At 35.4% G+C, this 24,815-nt stretch overlaps 1 protein-coding gene across 13 annotated transcripts in view; it reads left to right on the forward strand.

Moving 5' to 3' along the window:
- Positions 1–18,608, forward strand: part of NAALADL2 (N-acetylated alpha-linked acidic dipeptidase like 2) — a 430,872-nt gene extending 412,264 nt beyond the window's left edge. For 12 of the 13 annotated variants that reach the window (XM_068691739.1, XM_068691746.1, XM_068691745.1 and 9 more), the window contains one exon: positions 10,026–18,608. In XM_068691739.1, coding sequence (XP_068547840.1) covers positions 10,026–10,224 — 199 coding nt within the window. In that variant the 3' untranslated portion in view covers positions 10,225–18,608. The remainder of the gene's footprint in view (positions 1–10,025) is intronic. The other variant, XR_011099258.1, reaches the window with a different exon arrangement.
- The last annotated feature ends 6,207 nt before the right edge of the window (positions 18,609–24,815 follow it).

Below are 24,815 nucleotides of genomic sequence, written 5' to 3' on the forward strand. Positions count from 1 at the left end.
AAAAGATTTAAATACAATACTGGAATGATGTTGGGAGAGAAGGATAGATTTGTGTACTGGTTTTAACAGTGTATCTCAAATTTTGCCAATCAGTCAGAATAAATTAATTTTCTTTTTACTGCACAGTAGGGATTTTACATCTGACTTTTCACCCTAATATATTCTATGTTTGAAAATTTACATCTCTTTTTCTTCTATAATTGTTCCGCATCTTATAAATGGAGTTGTGATAAGTGGTATTACTCGTTTCACTTTCTAATTTTTCAGTGGTGTTTCATGGTTCTGTCAGTACTGATGAGTCTCTTTTCTTCTCATGCTCAACCCTCCCGGAAAACCTTGTCTCCTTTTCTATACATCTCCAAACTCAGTCCTGCTGCGTCTTATTTTGTACAATGTACTTATTTTTGTCCTTCCCTTTAAATCCTTCTTATTGTCCATGTCTTCTTTGTTGTGGCTTTACATCCTGTATTCCTTATTATACATGTATATCTGCCATGTTATTAACAACTTCTGCCCTTTTTCTGTCCATTTCTTGCCTTACGAAATATAAGTTCCTAAGCCTCACTTCCAGTCTTACAGAAACTTGTACCATAGCTTGCTTTTCTTCATCTTTTTGTACTGTTTTTTTCCATCACTTGCTTTCTACTTATTCTACTTTTCCTTTCATTTCCTCCCACTCACGTTTGCATTTTCTGACCACTGCAGTCCTTGTTCAGCTCCCTTCTCTCCGACAGGCATTTGTCAAAATGTATTTCATGCCTAAAAATTCTTTCTTTCTTCTGCCTTCTTCCTTCAAACTCTCAGTACTAGTGCAGTCTAATTACCGTTTTTGTCAGGATAAGTTAGAGATGATGAGCTCAAATATTCAAGATAGAAAAAATGACACACAGCATCTCTAAGCTTCTGTGTAGTTCATTTTTGGATCTACTAATAGGGGGAAAAAAAAGTCACAGGCAATATTCCTGGAACAGTTTTATGTTAAGAACGTTGGAAGGCAAAAAGAAATTTCAAGAGAGAGGTGAGTAGTGGCAGCTATGTACTGTCAGAACACCTCAGATCCTGTACAATCCTTGGTAAATCTTAGGTTAATGCAAATATGGAAGATGATTTTCTTCTAGTCTGCGGTAGCAGACATTGACTGAAAGGATGAGGTGCTCTGTTTCTGTGCTTCTCTAAATAAAAGTCATGTGTCTTGATCACGTTTTTAAAAAAACGATGACAACCATATTATGCGTCAGGGAATGAGTTTAACTCATACTCAAAACACCTGATCTGAGCGACAATTCAACTGGTTTCTCCATTAGAATCGCAATTATGTATATTGACCATGATGTAATGACTGTATTTGTAGTTTCATATATTTTTACTATTTTAAGACAGTTTGCTGCATTAAGTAATATTGAATTAGACATCTGCAGAGATGTAATTAAAGCGAGCATGAAAATCTTTTCATGACACATGCAAAAGCAGAAAACTGCTATAATTAAGGATTATGTCATGGCTGGAAACCAGCTTTCTCATTTCCCTGGTATGAATGGCAAACCTGGGTGTACATACCTTCATTTATTTTTCCCATACGTGCTTGTGAATTTTCTTCCATTCTTTTAATTTGATCAATTTTTACATTTCTAGAACTGCAGTATGCATCAGACCTGTTATGTTTTTGATACAGTGAATATTAGTATGCATACTATTATTTAATACGCATTAGAGGCCCTGAAGATGAGACTTTATCCAGGACGTACAGCTCCTCATACTTCCCACAAATGTGCATGGTCTTGACCTTGCAAAGAGTCCTTTTTTTTTTTTTTTTTTTTTTTTTTTTTTTTTTTTTTTTTTTTTAATACAATGACATTTGCTAATATCTATGGCCTTACTAGATTTTTAGCCCATTTCACAGTGGTTGTTCGGCTACCTGTAAAAATCCTCTCACAGAAGGCTATTCAGTGAGCTCAGGGCAGAGCTATCACACCAAATCCTAGCAACTCTTTTGATTACATTACAGTTTCCATTCAATTTCCATTGTTGGCAGATCGTGCTCAGATCTGTGCTTATATTGTTAAATAGACCAAGAATATTGGGTTACAGAGTAAATAGGCTATGATATCTTAAAGTTATATAGAGAATTAGATTTAGAGTTTATTACATTTGACAGAAACTTAATATTTCATACATTATTTCATTGTTCTTATAAACAGTACGGTCAATAACATTTTTCAGATCCAAGAACTATATGGTCTCACATTTATGGCCATGACAGATAAGAACCACATAGTGTTAAATATTAGCCAGGAACATTTCTCAAATCTAGTACAAAAATAAGCAGAATTAATAGGGGAAATAGTTAATATGTCATCCTCCCTCCCAGAATGTATTACCCAGGCCACAGGGCTTAGATCATTAGGGCTTAGGTGAGATCATTAATAGGAAACTTACCTTTGTGATTTAAAAGTGCAACTATTGTGTGTATGTATGCTGTAGAATGTAATAAAATAAAACCTTAGACATTTATTTTACATACATATTATGATATAATTAATTTTTAATCCATAATTAACTCTTATGATAATGACCCTTCTGGTTTTGATAACAGTTTCACATGCCACGTGGTATAGAGTTACTTAAGATGATAAAGTTAAGTGGGATGAGAGCTAGAAATTGAGGTCAAACCAGTTTAATAAATCAAACACTGGACGCTGCTTTTTGATGCTTTGTTTGTAAATGGTATTCCTTCTTAAGAATCAGATGTTTTACACAATTTCTAAATAAAAATCACTATGAAGCCTTTAGAGCATCAGCTGTGAGCCATTTGGGAATAATTTTATTAATTCACTTCCCTCAAGTCCTTTAAAATAGTAGCACATCTGCTTTGAATTTGACAATTTCAGATGAGACATCCTTAACAGAAAAATAGTTTCCTCCAAATTATCCAGCATATGTTTCTTTCATTTGAAAAACAAGTACAGCTTAAATCAAAGAACAACGTGCTTACATTTGTTACCAGCAGCTACATTATTTGAAATTACCAAAGTATTTTTCCTAGTAGTTCTTGCCAGCAAATAACGATTTAAAAGTACAGTTATTATGGTTCAATGCATACATCACTCGGGTCCTTGCAAGTCCTTGTTCTGAAAATTTAGAGAAAAAATATTGAAGGATTTTCAGGGAATATTTTATGTGTAGATGGAGTATATGTTCTCTCATCAGTTGCATATTGAGTTTGAAAGCTCTGTGGAAAAGAATCTAGTAGTGTGTCAAGTTTTGTGACTTTTTCAGGAATTTCTAGATAAACTTGTTTAATTAGTTTCTGTAAAACCCTAGAGAAGATCATGCCTAATTAATTAGAGGACTGCTCTTTAACCGTGATAAATAATCACTTGGAACTTCTAAAGACAAATTGCATCCTAATGTTTCCCTTTCTTTTCACTTCTGTTCTGTGAAGTCGTTCTGTACTGTTAAATTTGTAGAATTGGTTCTTCTTACTTATTCATCTTATCTACTCTGACGTAGGAAAGAAATGTTTCCTAAACTGAGCAGATTTTCAGCAGTGGAACTGTGAGGGAAAGGCATGGTTGATGTTCAGCCCTTGCAAGCAGGTGTATTGCTGAAGATGCCATTTTACTTAAACTAGTCAGACTTCTTAGCTCCATTATTCTCATTTGTGTCTGTTCCAGAACACTCAGTCCTCTTCTGATTAGCAACGTGCATCCAGCTTCCACTTCCTCATACTTATTTTGTATCAGCTACTGGAAAATACTAGAAGCTGTTATGCTATCATGAGCCACAAAAAAAAAAAAATAGTTAAAAAAAGAAGAAATTAAGTAATTACTGTTTATATGATAAAAGTGGAAACGTTTAGCTACAGGTTGTCATAGATACAGTCTCCCATTCGAAATCTTTTCTAAGCCATCACAGAACACTGTCCTATTACCAGAAAATCAAGACTAGCACTGTTAGCTCTATTTTATGTCAGCCGTTTCTGTTGACAGTAATTACTCAACTATCAAAAACAACAACAAAAAATAATTTTCTTATATGCATCAGAACACAAGTGAAAGTGAATGTTTTCTGTGTATGTTGAGGTTTGGTCATAAAAAATTCCTAAAGCAACCTTTACACAGCTTGATTTTTTAATAGATCTTTTTCTCTAGAATTCTGAATGCTAATACATGCAAATTGGATCTACCAGATGAGTCTGTAAAGGTGGGAAGGTCTGTAGTCTATAGGTAAGGTTACAGTTAGGGTGGGGGTTTAGCAGGGTGCACCAGGCTGAAACTTAAGCTAGGTTGGGTTAAACTTTAGCTATAAGAGATTAATGTTTTATGACAATGTATTTATTACCTTTAAAAAAGTACTGTAATCAAAGATAACTGTAGGGAAATAAAAGATAATGTGTCTTGCAACCAGCTATTATTGCAGTTTGGCTTCTTTTTTTCCTTTGCTTATTTGGCAAGCAATCAAGCCAAATGAAGCCTCAAGACACTTCAAAGATCTGCCAAAATCAGGATTTATTTTTTTAACACGGCCTATTCTAAATTGGCCTCTTGGAAATGGATTCAGATCTCGAATAATTATCTCCTTGTCATCCCATGTCCCAACAGGTTTTTATTAAACACTGACTGACCAGAACCCCCTTGTCCATAACCAACTCAACTAAAGGTGTCTCAACTCTGGTCTCTTATGCAAGGTAAAGTTTTGTCTGGCAGGGATGCAGTGTATCTAGTTTGCTACCGTTACACAGCTATGCCTTTGAAATGCCTTCCCTTTGTTTAGTCTTGAGTTAGGTTTGATGCCTGGATTATCTGTAGTTTATCAACTGCTGATACATATCCATCTGGCAGATATTCAGCTTTGTGATTACATGATTTCAATATGTCACTTTCTGTAGTACATACTGGTAAAACATTTTTCAGTCCTATAAATAAGAGCACTAAACAAAGGCAACTGATGGCCCTTAAAAGGCTGTGTAGGAAGCAAAAGTTAGGAACAATGCATTACAAATAAGGGATACTTAAATATGACAGGCTGAATTTGTGGGGGCTGAGGTCAGTGAAGGAATAGACTGGCATTTACAGCTAAGTTGCCCTAAAAGATAGGCTGCCATATCCTGTCTTCCCTGGCCATGTGCGTGCTGTTGTTCATGTGGTCCCAGAGCTAGCGACTTTCACTGTTTGATCCAGCAAGAAATGAGCAGTGCAGAAAAAAGCTTTTCCTCTGGATCATCCATAATGACATGTAATAACAGTTCACTGCTGCATACATTTTGTCCTGATAAAAGAGAGTCTTATGTGGCTAGCAGCTATAATCTTATAATAATCCACTTCTGGCATAACAATGCCGTGAAATAAAATAGGTAACCAAGTATATGTGCATGTCAATAAAGTTTAAAAAATAAAAAGAGAAGAAAGGAGAAACACTGTTGGAGATCCAAAGGATCGGGAACCTAGAGAAAGAAGGGAAGTTTTCTTATAACTTCACCATAAAATTTTGTGAGGTACAAACTAGTGTAAACAAGATAAATTGGCTCATGCAGTTTCCGGAGAAGGAGAGTTTGTAATATTTTATGTCCTGCTATAAATAAACACTCTGTGGAACTGGAGGTCCACAGTATTCCAAATAGTATTAGAATGCATTTATTTTTTTATCTGGTTAATAATAATTTGTGTTTTACAAGCTTGAGTGAAAACAAACTCCTAGAGCTTAGAAAAGTCCATTCAAAACTGAATGTTACCATGAGAAAAGGAAATGCTGAAAATCTCTGTTTTGGTACTTTTTTTTTTCCTGGAGAATATGAGAAAAATAATTCAGGGATTTATAAAATTCAATGTGCGAGGATGCTGAAGCAGCTGTAATCACAGCATATGGTGTTATAAATGGAATAGACAGAGGGTGCCCATAGCATTTATCTGTAAATGATTTTAATGTGATTCCATTGAGACAACCTGAACTCATTTCTTATGGGACCATATACAGGCTGCTATGTCCTAATGATTTAATAATTACTTTTCTTTCCAAAATTTCATACTGTATCTCTTAGATAGTAGGCTATGTGTAAGTACCTGAATAATTCTGCTTATGTCTTGTACATCACCTACATGTAAACTTTTCTTGTAAGCTAAGACATCCTTTTTCATGGCAAGAATAATGTAGAAACTAGTTTTATCTGTACTGGTCTGTTGTTCTAATGTAATCTTCAAAATATTTTGAGTTGTGTTAGTCACTGTATTATTTAATTTACTATTATTTATTTTTAGTTAAATTATTATTTAGTTTTCTCATTCAAGAATTTTTCAAATGTGTTTTGGTTTAGTGAGGGTGGCATCACATCCCTATTTCTGATACTATAACTGTAACGTTTAACTGCAGTTGTCATTATTTTGATAAATAATTAATGTTTATGTTCCTCGGCAGGCAAAGGGCTCGTAAAAGTTATAAATGAGGTCCTATTAGAATCTATTTCATAAGTTTCTTTGCCTTATATTTCATAAGTTCCTTTGCTTTAGTTTATTGAGGCTCATTCTTTTGTGTGGAGACTCTTTCAGCAGTAGTGCCTGAAGTTATTTGCTAGGTTTTCTAGTTCAGTGTTATACTTTCCAGGTCACTGTGATGTGTCATTGAAACAAGACCATTAAGATGAGTGATTTGTGTTGCAATTTCATTAGTGGGATCAGTACTATACTACACATCTCTGTTTTCTCATTTTGTATGGGACAAGTTGACTGCATGCATTATATTTGTAGGATCAAAATAGTTAAAGACAAAGGTAGATACTTAAGCAGTTAGGCCAGAAGCTGGAATCATTGTTTTAGAGGTGTACAAACCAATTTGTATTAAGGAATTGTATAAGTCTTAAGTATTAAGGAATTTTTTAAGTCATTGAATTTCACAGTATAAATTAAAGAGTCTTAGGATCATTATGCACATCATGGTCACATGGCAATATCTTGTGCCAAAGCAATGGCTGTTTTTTATTTTTCGGTCCATGTGTAGTTTTTAATGAAAACACTTTTTTGACTTGTAAAGGCATGGAAGTAATAAACTGGACTAGCTTTGTGTTTTTATTTATTTATTTATTTATTTATTATTTGATGAAGCTTGCACTGAGATAAGTAAAATTGTATAAATTGATTCTCATGAACATACATAGAGAAATCATTTTAAGCAACAAAAAGGGTGTTATGGCATGCCAAGCAAAGATAAGTAATTTGAAAATAAAAGATCCTAGTAAGAATCCCTAGCAGAAAATCTGAAAAAAAACAGGTACTGTATAATGTTATTATTATTTTAAAGTATTTGCATACATAAAAATAAAAAATAGGTTCTGTCATACAATGCAAACAGCTATGCCTAAATCGTATTACTATTGCAAAAGTTAAGACATTCTGTTAAATTATGATAGCTAACTGCTCATCTCTTTCATACATCAAACTGTTCAGTTTTTCTCATTAGACACCGATTTGTACTGTAGTCAGGTGGGGTGGGCAGGGAATATTTCTTTTACAGTAGACCACCTGCCATTGCCATTGGAATCACAGCAGTAGAATTAAACTCTTCTATCATCCTACACTCTTTACTCTTCTCGAGGTAGTTTTTTGTTTGTTTGTTTGTTTTGTTTTGTTTTTTTCCCTGTGTGCCTTATTTACAGCACTTTGGAAGATGGGATAGGAAAAGATCAGTTTCTATTCACATCACTTATTTTCTTGGGAGTCCCTAAATGTTCCTGCCTTCAGATCATCCTCTCTTTAGAATGATTCCTAGCAGTCTAAATTAGTGTTGTTCTGCTGGTGGGTTATTGGCCTATTACATTCTTATTTGTTGGCATTACCACTAGTAAAGAAACAGAGGAATCCTAATATGGATCATATTGCCAGTGTTGTAGGCATTTGGAGCAGAACCCTTGTTCAAACTCTCCCAGACACCAGCTACCAGATAGGACTGTCACATACCTCCTGAAAGTAGAAAAGTAATGTGATTATCTCTAGTATTGCCCCTGCTGTTCAAGGGCTTCGAGGGGTTGTGAACAGGCTTCTGTCTCTCTGTGAACTGTGGGTACAGTAGTGGAGAGTTCTTCAAAAGCCTGCTTCTCCTCGTACTGATCTCAGCAGGAGTCCCTGATTGATTTCAGAGGGAGCAAAATCAATCCCTGCTTTGAAACCTACAGAATTTCCCACAGCACAACCTATCCTTAAAAACCAACCAACCAAGATTTTTTTCTGGTTCTCAACATGCACAGTTTTCATTTACTATATCACAAAGAAGCTTTAGGGACAATCCATAATATAACTTTAGTCAACTTTGAGTGTAAGTTGCATCACATTCTGACGGACAAGTAGTATTAGCTCAGAACTGAGGAAGCTGGGAGATGTCCTCCTCTGGCTACTCCAGTGCTAGCTGAAGTTTTTTCCACATCTCCTTGTTACTGCCCTCTTGATGGAGGCCTCTGTCCATGCTGTGTTGTTCCTGTAAGTGTTCCTAATCTGTTTCATGCTAAATGATCGAGGTCAGTGATGACCTGCTACTTAAACTATGTAAGCTCTCCTTCTACTGCAATGTTGGAAACAAACGGTTGCCCCCTTATATTTAGAAGGATTGTGTATTGCGTTGTAGAACACTTGAAATGGATAGATGCATCACTATCAGGGGATAAAAAGCTTTATAATTCATATTGCATGGTGTTAATGTTTTGTTGCTAGTCTTAGATATATATCCAATACAGAAAGATAAAAAATTAAAGACTGAAAAATTGTGATATGAATTACTTCATATCTTTGTAAAACACAAAACACCTTTTCAAACTGAAAATCATGGCAGAAGATTGTAGATGTTCGGTGATGTTATTTATTGTGCTTCTTCATCACCATTCCCCCTGACAGACTAGCAATTAGATGACTGTTGTAGTAATAAGATACACTTTTGTGCTCATCTGTCTTGTAGGTACTTGGCAGTTTTATTACTAATTGGAGTTGCCACTGGGCCTGTCCTGTCATGCAGTTAGGTTACTAATGGATTGTCTGAGTTGTTCTGCTCACTTGCTGGTTTCATTCAGTGAAACAACTTCCCCACTGCCCTCAACTCTTGCATTGTGTTTAAGGATAAGGTGTTGCGCAAGATCACTTGTAGCATTCCTGCTTCAAGTTTCACTCACTTCTGTTTATAATCAAAGGAGCCCCTGGGTGGAGATTTATGATATTTACATGCTCTTCTAATTAGGATAATGATTACACCTGCTTTTAGATAATATTTACAGCCTGCTTCAAAAGGTCTTAATGAAATCAATAGCTAGCTTTGAATAATGAGCTTTCAGCACCTCATACATGTACAGATAACGTGTCCAAGGATTCAGACATTGCCTTTTCATGGATTTTGATACATGCCATTAAAAAACTGTTGCAGTTATTATTATAGAAAAACACTGATTTTATTTCATAAGGCTTTAGCTCTGCATTCCATTTATTTCCTTCCTCAAGTACATGATATTAAAGATGGGTTACTCTTGTTCTGATGCCACAAAGGATTATTGATGAAATAAAGGGGCCGCTGAAGGCAGTGAGAGTTTTACCATTGACTTCAGTAGCTAGAATTTCACCTCTGAAGTGTGAAATAAATAACAGGAGCAGATAGCAGGGAAAACAAAATATGTCCATGCCTACAGTCCACAATAATAACTAAACTTTTCTTTAGAGGGGAATACACAGAGTCCAGCTGAGACATTAAAAACTTCATAATGGGTGTGATGAGCCTATGCTCATGATTTTGATGAAATTTTCAAAGACCAAAAAGGAATTTGAATTCTCTTTGACAGACTTTTGTGAATGTTTCAATGTATTTACACATAGATCAGTGGAAAGATCCAGTTTACAAAGCCGCAATAAATATGCAGTTGTCTTTCAGTCTGCCATGGGTCAGCTCTACTGTGCATAATATGTATCATCTATAAAATGTGTCTGATACTTGCAAGGATTCTTGATGATTTTGGAAGATTGTTTTGAGTAAAAAGTTTACCATTCTCCATTGTTCTCTTTTAGAAATATTCTTTACAGACTAGATGAAAGGACAAACCAGTTTTCAGTACTGCTAGAGGCACTGGAGCACTACAAACTACATCAGTCAAATGAGACCATTCAAGCAGCCTTGTCAGAGGTGCTGAACAGCATCAGTTCAGCTCAGGTTTACTTCAAAGCAGGACTTGATGTGTTTGAGACTACCTTAGCTGGAAAGAAATGAGAGAATTCTCTGCATTCTAAGACGTTTGTTTACAACTCGCTAAACAAAAGTTCGACTCGGACCAGAATTTCTCTGAGGATGAAACCTTTCTCAACTTTCTTTCAGTTGGCGCTAAAATGTACTGCAATGTGTGTTTTTATAAATATAAAACAGTCTTTTGCACTGTTCACAGTATATCTCAAATATCTGTTTCTGAATGTATAAAACAATGGGAGGGACTAACACTTAATGATTTTTGGAAGGACATCTGCTGTATTTTTATATGTAAAATATATTTTTATGACTAAGAGCTCAATCTTACGAAGTACCAAGCACATCCTGCAATACACTGAAGACCTGGTTCTGAGACACCCCAGATGTATATCCAGGTGAGCTTTCCATGCCTACTCTGTCAGAAAAATGTGACTTAAATATACTCTTGTGTTCCTTAACTTCCTCAGCAAACTCATTTTCCTTACTCCTTTCAGAATTAGTTGAAGGATATGGCATTTTCTGGGGTATGCAATGCTGAAGTTAATCTGGAAATGCTCAAAACACCCTTATCAGTGCAATCTAACATCTTTATTCCTGTGGAACAATAAATACCTCAATTCTGAGAATACAGATAAATGCTGATTATCATATTTCTGTCTGAAACAAAATTGTTTTCTCTACTAATTATTGGAGAGAGAATTTCTGTGATGATTACAAGTCATTTGAAATGTTTGCATCAGTAGTTAAAAGTGCAAAAAACTTTGAACCTTTATGTTAAGTAAAAGAACTGCCTAGTCTAATTAAGCTACAGGCCTTGTAAGCTTATATGTTACTGAAAGAAGCCACTTCAAAGTCTCCCTAAATTTTCAGGGAGAAGTATGTAAAAATAAGAGCTCGAAGTTCTGGAAACATTTCTGAGATTCCACCACTTGGCGACACCACTCACTATTCTGGGGTGGATCGTTCCAGCTGTAGTGCCCAATTTGTTCACTACCTACCACAGAACCAGCAGTTCACCTCTGAAGACAAATCGATGAAGCATACTGCAGGGCTAGTTTGCATTGGTGGAAGCCCTGTCCAGAGGCTGTAATCACACCGTTACAGCATTGACTTGAAGTAATCTCTGAATGAAAGGATCAGGAGGTTCAGTGTCCTAAACCTCTAAGGGGATCATATACACACTTGAGAATTGTGTCTTAATAATATGAATACTTAAAATTGTTAAACCCAATTGGGTTTAGAGTTTTACAATCCCAGATGATTCTGGGATTAGAGCTTAAAAAATAATTTTATATAGATACTTAGAACTAAAATGTAATTTATTTGATGGAAACAATAAATGTATTGTTACCAAATTTGCCATGGAAACATTGCAGAAACATTTCAGGTATCTATGAATGTAAAGAAATGCCTTCAGGAAAATTTCAATTTCAAAGTGCGTAGTTTGGTGAAAGGGTGAAAGCTTATGGAATAGCTTTTGAATTTAGAATTTGTAATGTATATGTTCACATAGCGAGAAATTAGAGTTTTTGGATCTGTGTTTCAGTTTTCCCAAAGACATTGGCAAATGGGCCTCTGTTAGCAGTGGCCTAGGACAGGGTATATACAGCTATGTTGTTGCTACATTTCTTTGCAAGTTTTTATCATAACATGCCCAAAATCATCCCTGTTCTGACAGAGGTGGGGCTATGCAATTGTACAGCCGCAACTGAAGTGAGAATATGTTCAGTAACAACTGAGACAGACATAATTATCTCCTCATCTTACCTGGCATCTGTTAAGAAAGAGCATATGATTATTCCCTTTCTAATCCTGGTACCAAGTCTGTATACTGCAAAGAGAGTTTGACTTCTGAAGAGTAACATTTTTTATGATAATCCAATGCTTGTCTATCCCCTTGTTTCCATAATTTTTATTATAGTAATACTTAAATGGTTGAAATATCCACATTTGAGTTTTATGTTTCTTTTGTGATAGTGTTTAGGAATGTAATACGCGCACTACATGTGAATTGTCTTTTCTAATAGGGATTACTCTCCTAACAGTAAGTTTAGTAACGTTTTCTTTAGCATGCTGACTCACAGTCAACGTTTATGGTTTTCAATGATATAGGCTTAGGTGCCATTAAGAGACCAAAACCTGAGATGAACACTTCCTTTAATTCTGCCAGGTGAATTTAATAACTATTTCCTGTCCAGCAAACCTTCCCCTAATGTAGCCCAAAGCGTACTCATGCAAAATCAGGGAAATCAGCTGGGAAGAGTATCTCTCATGTATGATTTCTCAACCATGTAATTCCTCACTAAAACATTTATCTTGTTTTCTCACTAATGTCCTTCTCTAGCACCTTTAAAAACAGCAGACTTCAAAGAACTCCACCACAAAAGGTATTGCTACTATATCGCTACCTGTAAATTCTAGAGACAATCATATATTCTTGTTGTAGAGATGAATCAAATGAGCTCTTTAGGGACAAAAATGCATTGATTTCAATGCCATCTCACACTTGTACATCTCTAGGTTTTTATTTCAAATGTTCAAATCCTATGTATATAAGTGAGTGCCCAGTGATAATACTTGCACCATTATAGGTTTGGAAAAGGCATTTTTGAGCCACATCCTTCCATTGATTTTTAAATCCTACCCATTGACTTCAAAGAATTTATATCAAGTTAAGATCCTAAATACTTGGATTATTTCTAACAGAATTTTCTAGCTGTGGAACAACAGCTAAGGGAAGGCATTAGTAAATCATAGTAGCTTACCCAGACTGAATTCATTCCTGTATTGTTTTGAAATGAATAGAGCGCCCTTAAAGGCTGCAGTATGTTTGCAAATTGCCTGACTGATAGTAAAAATCTGTTACCTTTACAGAAGCATCAACTGCCAGAGACAGTATAACAAATGTATTGATTACTAAGTAATCTAGAGTCATACTCTCAGTGACCAGAAAATCCTTGCAGCTTGCAATATTTGTATGTTGAGATGGTTGATAATAAAAAGCTAATAAGATTTTATTAGTGCGTATTTTAGAGAGTACATAAAGAAGCTAAAGTATAATCAACTCAGATGAATAATAAGTACATGGGAGCTGGATTTTGAGTACTAACCTTAAAAAAGGCAGTGAATTGTTTTTATCATCCAAGAAAAACAAGGCTCTTTTGATATACAGTATATGTGCAAATATGCAAACACACAAATATGCAAATGTCTTGTATCTTCAAAACACTGCAGAAATATTAATTTACTTGCAGTGAGATGATACATCTGCACAAACACTGATGTAAATAATAACTACATGAGAAAATTAGCATTTATTTTGCACTGCTTCACTTACCTTTTAAAAAGTATTTCAGTCTAGATGTGTGAAAGAAGGCATCACTGATGACCTAAGTTCCTGAAGCAGTAGGTAGGGAAAGGCAAAATTTCTCAGGTATCACAGAAGGTACCTCTGGAGGCCATCTAGTCCTTGCTCAAGCAGGATCACCTTGGCTGTATTCCTGGAAGGGGATACATCCAGATGACTTTTAAATATCTTCAAGGATGGAGATTCCACAGCATCTCTGGACAGTAGCTTCCAGTGCTTGGTCACACCCATAGTTTAAAAATAAATAAATAAATAAATTCTTCTTCCATAGATATAGTTTCTCCAAATTGCTCTCTATATTTTTAACTGTTAAATTATTATTAGTTTTAATTACATGTATTCAAAGGATAACCATCATTTCATTCAGTGAAAACTCTTGGCCAAGGTCTCCAGAATTCCAGAGTGAATATGCAGGAAAGTTTGTATATAGAAACTTGTATTCACCGAGAAGTTTATTTTTAAGTTGTAGAGACTAATGCCTTTATCTTTTAAGGTTGTTACAGTGCCTGGTTCCCAACCACAAGTTTTTGGTATACATTACAAGACTCACTGAGAACAAAAGATGAGCTAGAAAATGCAGGAAGGAAAAATCAGCTTATGGGCAGCTATATGCTATAGTAATTGTATTTCTGGCTTTAAAACTAATAAATACTATAAGCATAGTTATATGCATATGCATTTTCAAGAGAACAGTTAAGATGTTCCTCAAAAGTTTTCTGTGGTGAACTGTTATCTGTGTTACCCAGAAATGAGTACCTTTGACACAACACATTGTAGACGCTATCCATAGCCTAGCGTGGAAGATGTTCATTCTCTTTAGCGCTCTTCTGCATTTTATTAAGTCTGATAAATGTGAGTGATAGGAAACAAATCTCATTGTAAGATGTCTGGGACCTGAATTTTGAGAACAGTTAGTCATATACAGCACTGCACATGTTCAAAACATAGCAAGGTACCTTCTAGGGCCATGGTTTACAGGGTGACATTGGAAGTAGGGTGATGGTTGGACCAGATGATCTTGAAGGTCTTTTCCAACCTTAATGATTCTATGATTCTGTTGGAGCTGAGTCTACAAAACTTGGGATAGGGACTCCAATATAGCAAGCAAAGGTCTCACAAATATAGGATAAACAATTGGTTACTGTCTATTGAAAGTTATATTTACAGTATAAAAAAAAAAAAGGCTACGTAATGACTACATACAAAAGGTATATGTATAAGTATATGTAAAAGAATAAATGGTTGGAACAGAAGCAAAACTTGGCCACTGTATCACAGTGATTAAAGATGGCAAGGACTCAAGCCATATGCACAAAAATGTACTTGAATGTGAACACTTGAACCAAGGAAGTGCCTAAGAATAATGAAGGCTCATTTAGGAAGCAGATAGGTAGCATATGATTTAAGAGTATCTGAATTGGACTGTACATTTTCTAAAACTATGGTGCAATCAGACCTAACATTATTTTCCCTAATTTTTATCCCATTGCTCCTGGTTGTATGTAGTATTGCTCTTACACACTCAACATAACTGGAGAATACGTACAAGTGTAGATTTAGGTCCCCTCAATCATACTGAGTCAGTCTGTTTCTTTTGATTTTACCATGACTGCTTATCAGGGTGCTATACTACATGAGTAAGGTCAGCAGAATTTGGCTACTGTTTGTGGAATTTCCCAAAAGATGTTATATCAGAATATTGTTTATTTATGTTTAGTCTATTCTCTTTAATCTCCTAATATATATTATTACAATCAAGAGTACAATTTTTTTCAAAAAATGGACAGGAATCTCTTGGTCAATGCTAAGTATACACAGGCAGTATGTGCATGTACAAGTGATGTATTATAATTTAGTATTAACTGAAGAGTTGCTATAAATGTTGGCATGGATTAATGCACACATTCTCTTATGAGCTTCACAAATTGGAACTGATACAAGGGCTTAATTTAAGAAATGCAGAGTGTAGGTGAGGAACAACATTTGCTACATAAATGCAGTATATGCTTACTTGTCTGCCTAATCCATTGGGTTAAAGAGATTATGGTTTTGTTTAAACTACTTTTCTCTGTTTTGTTTTCTAACAAGCCTTTGAAAATGAAGTCTTGGTCTTTAGTTTTCTTTTAAATTCCTGCTATCTTTAATGTTTATGGAAAGCTTACCATGTGTTAAGACAATGTAAGGACTTTCTGTCTGATCATTCTTGGATTTTTTGGTAGAATTAGAGGTTGTGTTTCAAAGCATAGTCTTTGAAAGAAGGTCACTTACTGAGCTGTTAATATATATGATATAATATGCTTGGGTGCTTGCCGTTGCCATGCAGTGGTATAGGTATGCAATATGATGCTTTCAGGCACTTAAGAGGACAAATATGTTTTTATGATAGTATTGCAAAGACCTACTAATTTTCCCCTATTCGAAACTGTTCCAGTTGCAGCAAACTGGTAATACAGCAATGTAACACTGAGTTCTCTTAGCACCTGCAACAAAATCTTTCTACAGGTGGAATGTCAGGGTGTCCTCTGAGCTGTCAGTGTGCTTCCACAGTTTTCAATTAGTGTCCCTTGTAGCCCCAGTCAGCTGGTTAGTAGTGCGGGCCTGATACTGGTCTGAATGACACCCAGGTGGGACAGATAAGTCTGACTGAGGCATTGGTTTGCTACTGAAACCATGTCCTTAAAAAGTTAAATATAATATTTTGCAAGTACTTCCCAGACTTTGGGTGTTTTCAGTCTTTGTACTGAAGGTTCTGAAGAAGTATACTAGAACACTGTTGTTTTTTTCATGTAGTCTCATTTTCTGTTCTCGACAGCTGAAACATCTTGTAGTCTATGAATCCACTAGAGGAGAAATAAGGAGATGCTTAATATTTCATACTTAGAGCAGATAAGATAAATACAAATTCTCTTTGTTTTCCATTTGCCGTTTATGCAAGTTGGTATGCAACATACTCTTATCACACACATTATGATTTGGTATTCTGAGACAAATGGAAAATGAATATAATTCTATATCCAGAGAAAGTATAATGAATTCAGGGAACGCTTCACAGTCAAGTGTTTCAACCATTTGCCAAAAAAAAAAAAAGCATGAGTGAAGATATTTGGAACAGATACTCTTGGGATTTTAGTACAGGTCTGGAAAATAATGTTCTTCTGCCTAAGGCCAGATTTTAGCATTGTGTTCATACCTAGCTGCATGGTAATGTGTTGTGTGTCAGCATCTCTGTACCTTTGAGGATTAAGGCTCAAATGCTGTTATCAGTGATCATGTTAGTTTCAGTATGAACTATTATTTTTATGTCACATAACACCTTACAGATTTTAACTAATCAGATGGAATATGCAAGTATTTCTGCCTTTTGTATGCAAGGGAGCAACTGTCAAGTTGTGTTACCTTTGTGAAGCTTTGACACAGAGTGTGAGACGCCTGCATGATGACTCCTTCGTTCCGTCTACATCGAAGTTTTCGTGTAGTAAAATCAAGGTACCACAACTGATAGCTAGTCAATTCTGAATATTAAGTAACTAGTTTTTTCAACCATGCAGTAATATAAACTTGATGCAGTGATTCCGGGAAACCAATAAATATCATGTTGTGTGGAAATGTGCAATGAACGGTTGATTTTTATAATGCATTATAGAATGTTGAGTCTGAATACAACAGCATATTTGCAAAATTAGTTTACGTTGTATGAACTGTACTTCTATAACATACTGTAATGAAAAGGTAACATTGACTATTAATGTAAGGAGATTCTATGTACTTTGATTAAGAAGTACACTTATCTGTGCTATGAATATGATATTTGCGGTCTATGACAGTGTTTATACAGAGGGCACCGTGGACTGGAATTCAATAATAGACAATTTGTGAAAGTGGTTGTGAATTAGACATTTTTTTTCCATTGTTTTATTTTTGCTAGAAATCAAACTGGAATATGAAGATATGTATGATGTACATTGCACTGAATGATTTGAAATTATATTCATTTGCTTTTTTTTATTGTTTTTACTTTCTTTTTTTAGTTGTTTCTGCCAGTAAGCTCTAACATATGCCTCTCAAGCTGCTGATTCAGTAACATAGATCCCAGTGCATTAAAGAATAATAAAAATTGGGAAGAAGGAGAAAAGTAAGAAAAATACAGCTAGCCAGAACCTCAGAAACTGGGATCCAATAATTTACTTACAGGTAAAATTTGAATCATCCTCTTTTTAGATGCCCGTAGATAGATAGCCCAGACATTCAGATAATTGGCCTTTCAGGTAGGTGACTTTGTATATTTTTTGGGAATCAAGATTTTCAGAGGTACATATTTGGGATCAATCTTGAAGTATACGATCTGAGACTCCTACAAAAAAAAATAAAAAAATCTATTGAACAGCCTGAATTCTATCTGAAGAAAGAGACCACTCAGTTTATGATTAAGTAGTTATCTCATGAAAATATGAATTCCATGTTTTGTTTATTATATATAAATAACTTGAAGGTTTTTCTCTACTCATGAAGCACTTGAGAGGTGTAATGAAATATTTTCATTGTAAACAAATGTGTATTTCCAAATTTTATTTCCATTTTGTGTATTTTTGTTTGTTTGTTTGTTTGCCTTTTTTTTTTTCCTGAAACTGCTTTCATGTTCACCAGATTAAAAGTAAAAATAAAAGTGATACATTCATAATGTTTTAATAATGGCTAGAACATTAGTTTGGTACGTTAGCTCCATAGAAACTGCAGCTCTTGACTGGAATATCTCATGGAATGTTAAGGACTAATTTGTGAAACATATTCATTCAGAATATGTTTTCTTTAAGCCATGTAAACATGTGCCATGAAAATAAAAGCCAGCTGTATATCAACAATTTTATGCAAGTATCTGATTTTGAATTCCTGCTGATAGATCTGTACAACTCCATATCACTGAAAAACGTCATTGAAGCCAAACGCTCTTTGCCTAGGTATGAAAATCTTCTGTGGCTCTGCCCATGAGATTGGACCATTATTTTCTTTCACAGAGTTTTTTCTGAACAATAAAGTTTTATATATATGTGTGTGTGTGTGTATATATATATATATATATATATATATATATATATATATATATAAACATTTGACATACTATAACAGTTTCAAGTAATCAGGCTTGGTATTGAACAGATTTGTCTGAGAGAATGGGAATATGAAAAAAAAATCACTCTTTTCTTTTCAGTTTTTAATAGCATCTTTTGCTCCTGTGTTCCTTATCAAATAATAGCATAGAGATCCATGTAGGAATGAAGTCTACATGTAATTATGAAGGCATTTGGATTTTATATGAAGTGTAGATATTGTAACCATGCAACTGAATTGAAGAATGATTTGACATTATCACAATGAAGTGTTTTTGTACTATGCTTGTGAGCAGGATGGGAGCAGAAACAAATTCTGGCCAGTGGATCCATAACTGCCTGATGGGGCCACCGGTGGGTTGCAAGTCCTACGAGTGACAAAAGTGGGCTCTGGAAAAACCAGGGCCTGGTAAGAAGATTTCATTGCAGCCAAAAACACAGAGTGGAGATGTGATGCTTGCCCAAACAACTCTGATGACAGTTTAACCAGCTCTGAATCTGTTCAGAATTTGCACTAGACAAGGAAGAGCAGACCAGCCTCACACCGATTGGTTTAGTTTGGGAAGGGCAAGGTATGAGATTGGTAAGACTACTTCCTAGACTAACACTAGAAACAGTAGCAAATCCTGTCTTTGAAAGAGAAGCACAGGCTCTTGGGAGCTAGCTTCTGTATTCCATCAGCAGAGAATACGGAAGGGACTCTGAGTGGCTCTGGGAGCGGAGTCAATTTTGAGACACTTGGTAACAACTGCATCAGACAAGAATGGGAGTGGATAGTCCAAGGACTTTAGATCTAAGCAAGATCTAAATGTCTGAGTTTAAAAAGTCTTAAAGTCCATGTTTATGCAAGTATACAAAGGCATCAAAGCAAAGATTTCTTGCAGTAAAGTGACCTTGAACAGTCCATCAACATTATTTCTAACAAACTTCAGTCTCTTGTAGTCTTCTCCTCTCAACTGAAGAGGCTCTGGGCAGTATCTCAAGTGATCTCAACCAAGATCGCTCCTTTGAAGCTGTCAGTGTACACCAAGTGAAGATCTCATCTACTTGTTTGAGGCTGAGCTACAAATAGGAGAAGCACTCTCTGACATTGTTTGACAATCTCATTTCAAGAGAAATCTAATAAGGCGTCTAGCCAATGCCTTGAATTCATCTTTGATATATTTCAGCAGAGGTCATTGCCATGCCAAATATGAATTACCCCATAGGGTTAAGGGTTGCTTTTCCTGCACAAAAGAATGCACATCAGAATTAATACCATGTCAGTATTCACCTCCTTTTAACATCAATGACAGTTTATAGTGGCTATTGTACTTAAAATTTGACTTCTTCCTTTTAAAAAAAAAAAGTTATCTGTCATCTCTTAAGAATAAGCTGCTTTTAAACTGTACAATACAAATCAGTTTCAGACAACATTGTTCTATACCCCTTAGCCATGATTACAGAAGGTGATGATGAGTACAGTGCCCTACCAGAACTCTGTCACTATCCCTTCTATGAGAAGAAGGGAAAATAGTGGTTAGAGATGTACCTTAAGAGCTGAAAATATAGAAGTATAAAATGTAAATCATAAAATGGTATTAGTGTTCACGTGATTGTTGGTCATACATTTTTGAATGAGAGTTAAAGAATGCATATTTAAAGTGAGGCAAAATGGGGAAATTTTGTGTCAATAACAAAGACAATGTCTGAGAAATGTCTTTGCATTAATAGAATAAACCTGTGGAGGTTGTTACAGAAGACAGAAGGAAAATCTTAAAGTTAAACTTTGCAGTCTAAAACCAGGTAATACAGGTATGTGTAAGCTGTAACATGAGAGAAGGTGTACTGCCATATAACTAGTCAGATAGTGAAATGTCTAATAGCAATCAAAAAGGAATTGTTGAATTCCAAACTGGAATGCAGCATCCAGTAAAACAAGGAGAAAAAGAGACTGCTGTCTGCAACTACTACAAAAAGGTTGACATTTCTAAGTTTATTTTTGTGTTTTTCCTCTGAATAATAATAGGGCTCAGTGTTGGAATTCGTTAAGATGGATTTGTCTAGCCTGTGTGACAGGCAGGTGTTTGTCAGCGTGGGACTACATATGAAAGATGGCCAAATTAGCTGAGTAAGTTTCCACATATGTCATGTGTCACTGCATTTCCTGAAGTGAAAGATCACTGTGTTATCTAAAATGAAGGTGCAGAACTGTGATGGGGGACCTTGATATGCAGATGTTACTTACACAGTGAGCAAGAAAAATTAGATCATACCCCCACGCATGAAGATCGCATTTCAGATTCTAGCAGAATGACCCTATAATGAACACTGACTGAGTTCACTTTCAGGACTCTGCCATTCATAAAGTGCTTGTCATGCTCTCCTAGCCTAACATAATCAGGGCCCTATGAGTGAGTAATAGCCTTGTATTCATAGCAAGACAATTTATTATCCTATATGTAAAATGACAACTTCATTATCACTCACTATTATAAAATAGCAGGGAAAGCAGCAGTTTAAATAAAAATGCAGCTTTTTAAATAATTCTTTTTACAGTACAAAAATCCAATACATAAATTTGTGGCGTGTAACATTTTTATTAATATATGAGGAATTTAGCTTGATGTTCCATGGCAAACACCAGTGATGTTTTATCATTAGATTTAGGGAGAAAAATTTATAGTGGCTGGTTGCACCATCGTGGCTTTTTTTTTTTCCTTCCATCTAACAAAGCAAAGAAGTAATGCACCTCCTACTGTGCATTTTTAGATTGGCAGGATTCTGCCTCAGTTACTTTGCTGGCCATCCAAGGCACTGACTCTACACTGTGCAACTTTGTAAACTGCAAAAACTTATTTCCATGAGACCCTCACCATCCATATGCAATGAAGAAGTGTCCATCAGCTCCTGCTGGTTGTGTTGGCTTTTTAGGGTGAGGGGAACAATTTATTGTCAGAATAATTATACTTACCAACTTTTCTTTTATCTATTAATATTTCTGAGAAAACATCATTTTCAGAATATATTAATCTCTTTCAAATAATGAATAATCCATATGGTAAAGGCGCTAAGACAAAAAGCTGTTGGACCAGCAAATAAATAAGGAAAAAAATTACTCTTTTAAATGCATGAAAAGAAATTGCTATGTTGTTTAATCACAGCAGCCTCTAAGGTGATCGGTGTCACAACACCTATTGGGTGGGACAGATGTGAAGGGAGTTTGCAAAGTATCAGGAAGGCAGGCATATCTGGAACCTCCTGCATTCCAGCAGAGAGCTATACCTGCTTGACCATCCTTCCTAAGCCTTTGTCAGAGAGAGAGATTTTTGCCAAGACAAATTTCTCTCATCAGAGAACAGTTACTTACTTTTTTTTTTCTTTTTCTTTTTTTTTTTTTTTTTTTTTTTTCCAAGAGGACATATGAAGGCTCAGGAATTCTCTCCCTGACCAATTGTATGACACTTTGGATAAATCTTTATATGCAATAATACTCAAGGACCTAAGTAATATATCATATTTGATCTGACCAGGCATAAATCATTTATTCATGATATATCATTCATAACTTGATTCATTGACTCATCTTTAGACAAGACAAGGTCAGTAGAAAAAAAATGATTAAGCTTTTTGCCTGCAGGAGAAAAAAGCTTAAACAACAAATTCATCTTCACATCTGACCTCATGAAACTTGACAGAGAAGACTTTAAAAATAGAAGTAGACTTAAAAAGCCAACTTTTACTTCCAATTACACTGATTTAAATCTACAGTCACTCCACTGACTACAGAGTAAATGGGAAAAGCCTGTACAAGTCAGTGGAATCACTCTGGATTTCATAGCATCAGGGAAGAATTTGACTGAAAGAGGGGAGATGGACATTTGAAGTTGAAAATTACCTGCCTGAATATTTTATTGGATGGCAAATTTGACTCTGCCAAAGATGGCAGGTCAGGCTCTGTATCCATTCATATCATTATAAATCTGTCAAGATGACTTGGAATTTCAGGCTAGTCTGAGCCTTTTAACAAGCTGAACTAAACACCATCCTTGATTTACAGCTGATGTTTCTCCCTGTGTTACTATTAGAATTTCACTTCAATGGACCTTTTGTCTGCTAGAGTCTCCTTGATAGCAGCATCTTGAGAACAGGTCACTCTTTTCTAAATCATATCAAATACAAGACCATCTCATTTCCCTTCAATGTGTCGATGGTCTTAGCACTCTGTCCTGAGATATTTGCTAAGCCTTTGCTCATAGAAGAGGGCCAAACTTTCCCCGTGAAGTTTTAGTGCAGCACTGATAACATTTGTTGTGGAACAATTATATTAAGAGGAAACAATGCCATGATTAAGATAAAGTAAGGCAGATGCCTTGAAGTAATTTAGAATTGTGTGTGTGCTTAAGTGTCCAGAGGGCACAGTGAAATTCAAGTGTCTACGCATTTATTTTAAAATGAAGCAAACTGAAGCAAAATGTCAAGGTTGAACTTGATTCCATTCGGTAGAAATCTCAACTCAGTTTGCAGGTCTGAGAGTGACCAAATGCCATTATCATTCACTGAAACTGATAAAAATGGAGGGTGTTTAATAATACGTTAAGCCTTTTGAAGTTCTATTCATTTTTAATAAATAGAGATGGAAAAGTGTAATTGTGAAAATGTCTGTGATCAGCATTTTATATCAGTGAACCTGGAAACAGATACAAGTAAAACATAATGATACATTAGAAAAGAAACGAGTTGCAAGAGAAATTATGGGAGGTTGCTTTAGGGGAGTTCAGGGGGCCTTTATTTTCTTTTGGCTTTTTATATTTCAGGCAGTTGTATTACATAGTGGCCCATCAAACATTACAATTATAAGTGTGTGCTGGAGAGTCCTTGAGCAGTGCATCTCCCCTACATATCATTCTAAGAACCTGTGCTAAATAACCTGGTGCTGATTTCACATCTCCAGTGTTCAGTAGCCTTTAAAATTTCTCATTTCTTTGCTCTGTGATTGTGCTTTAGGCAGTAGCATAAAACAGAAATATATCAGCTCAAGGCACATAATGGTATTTTCTTCTATCACAGTTCGCATAAGGAGCACCAGCTATTTTATTTTATTATTATTATTTTTTTTAATATAAATTCACATTTGCTTATTCTTTAGATAATTATTTTAATAATTATTTGGGCAACATTCCAACTAGGTACCTAGTCTACACTCAACACCATCCACACACACAAAAAAAAAAAAAGAGTTTAACAAGTAAAGCATGAACTCAGAACAAGGAGTCCACTCTTATTAAACCCATTTAATTTGTGGACTTGCAGCAGCAGGTTTTGAATAAATAGCCACATAGAAAGCAGACATAACCACACCCAACACTCATGACATATCCAAACCTAGCAAAATAACCATCATGTTTCTCTGACCATATAAACACATTTGTATTAAAACATGTTTGTTCTAGTTAGAAAAAATGTAACTTCTTCTGATATAGCTACTGTGATAGCCTCTTCATGGTTGTAAAAGACTGATGTCTGGAATGTAGTAATTCACCCTAGAAAACTCTCCCATGTTAGGCAGCATTGACCAAATGTCATGTGGATGAACTGTGCAAAATTCCTGTATCCATGTGAGTTGTTCAAGAGGAAAACACAGATGGGAACCTTACCCAGCTCCTCAGGGCTGAGCAAAGAGTGGACTGGGGCCAACTTATCTCAGAGAGAATTTGGAAAATGACCCAGAACCAAATTGTTAAAAATACTGGATTTTTTTTTCCCCTGCAAATCATGATAGTCTCATTACCTATATGCATAACAATCCTAAAGGCAGAGAAAGCCAGTGGCTCCGAGAGTTAGCATGGTTACTTAGTGATTACTACCTGGTTTCAAGGACGTCATGGCTTGACATGATCCTAATGACACTTTCCATTATTGTTTTTCTATTTCTCATCCATACAGATGAAGTATTATATTGTTAAATAGTTTGAATCATTTTTTTTTCCTGATAAAGTTCCACTGATTTTGTCCAATAAAGCATTTCTGTAGTATTGTCCAGTTACATTTCATGATTATCTCATGATGAATTTCTCCAGCATAAAGTATTCCCATTCCTTTCCTTGTGGTATTCTTTTTGTCAGTGCCCAGGGATATCCTGGTGCTGTATTGCTTTAGCATAGGTG

The sequence above is a fragment of the Anas acuta genome, chromosome 9, assembly GCF_963932015.1.
Source record: "Anas acuta chromosome 9, bAnaAcu1.1, whole genome shotgun sequence".
Taxonomy (NCBI): Eukaryota; Metazoa; Chordata; class Aves; order Anseriformes; family Anatidae; genus Anas; species Anas acuta.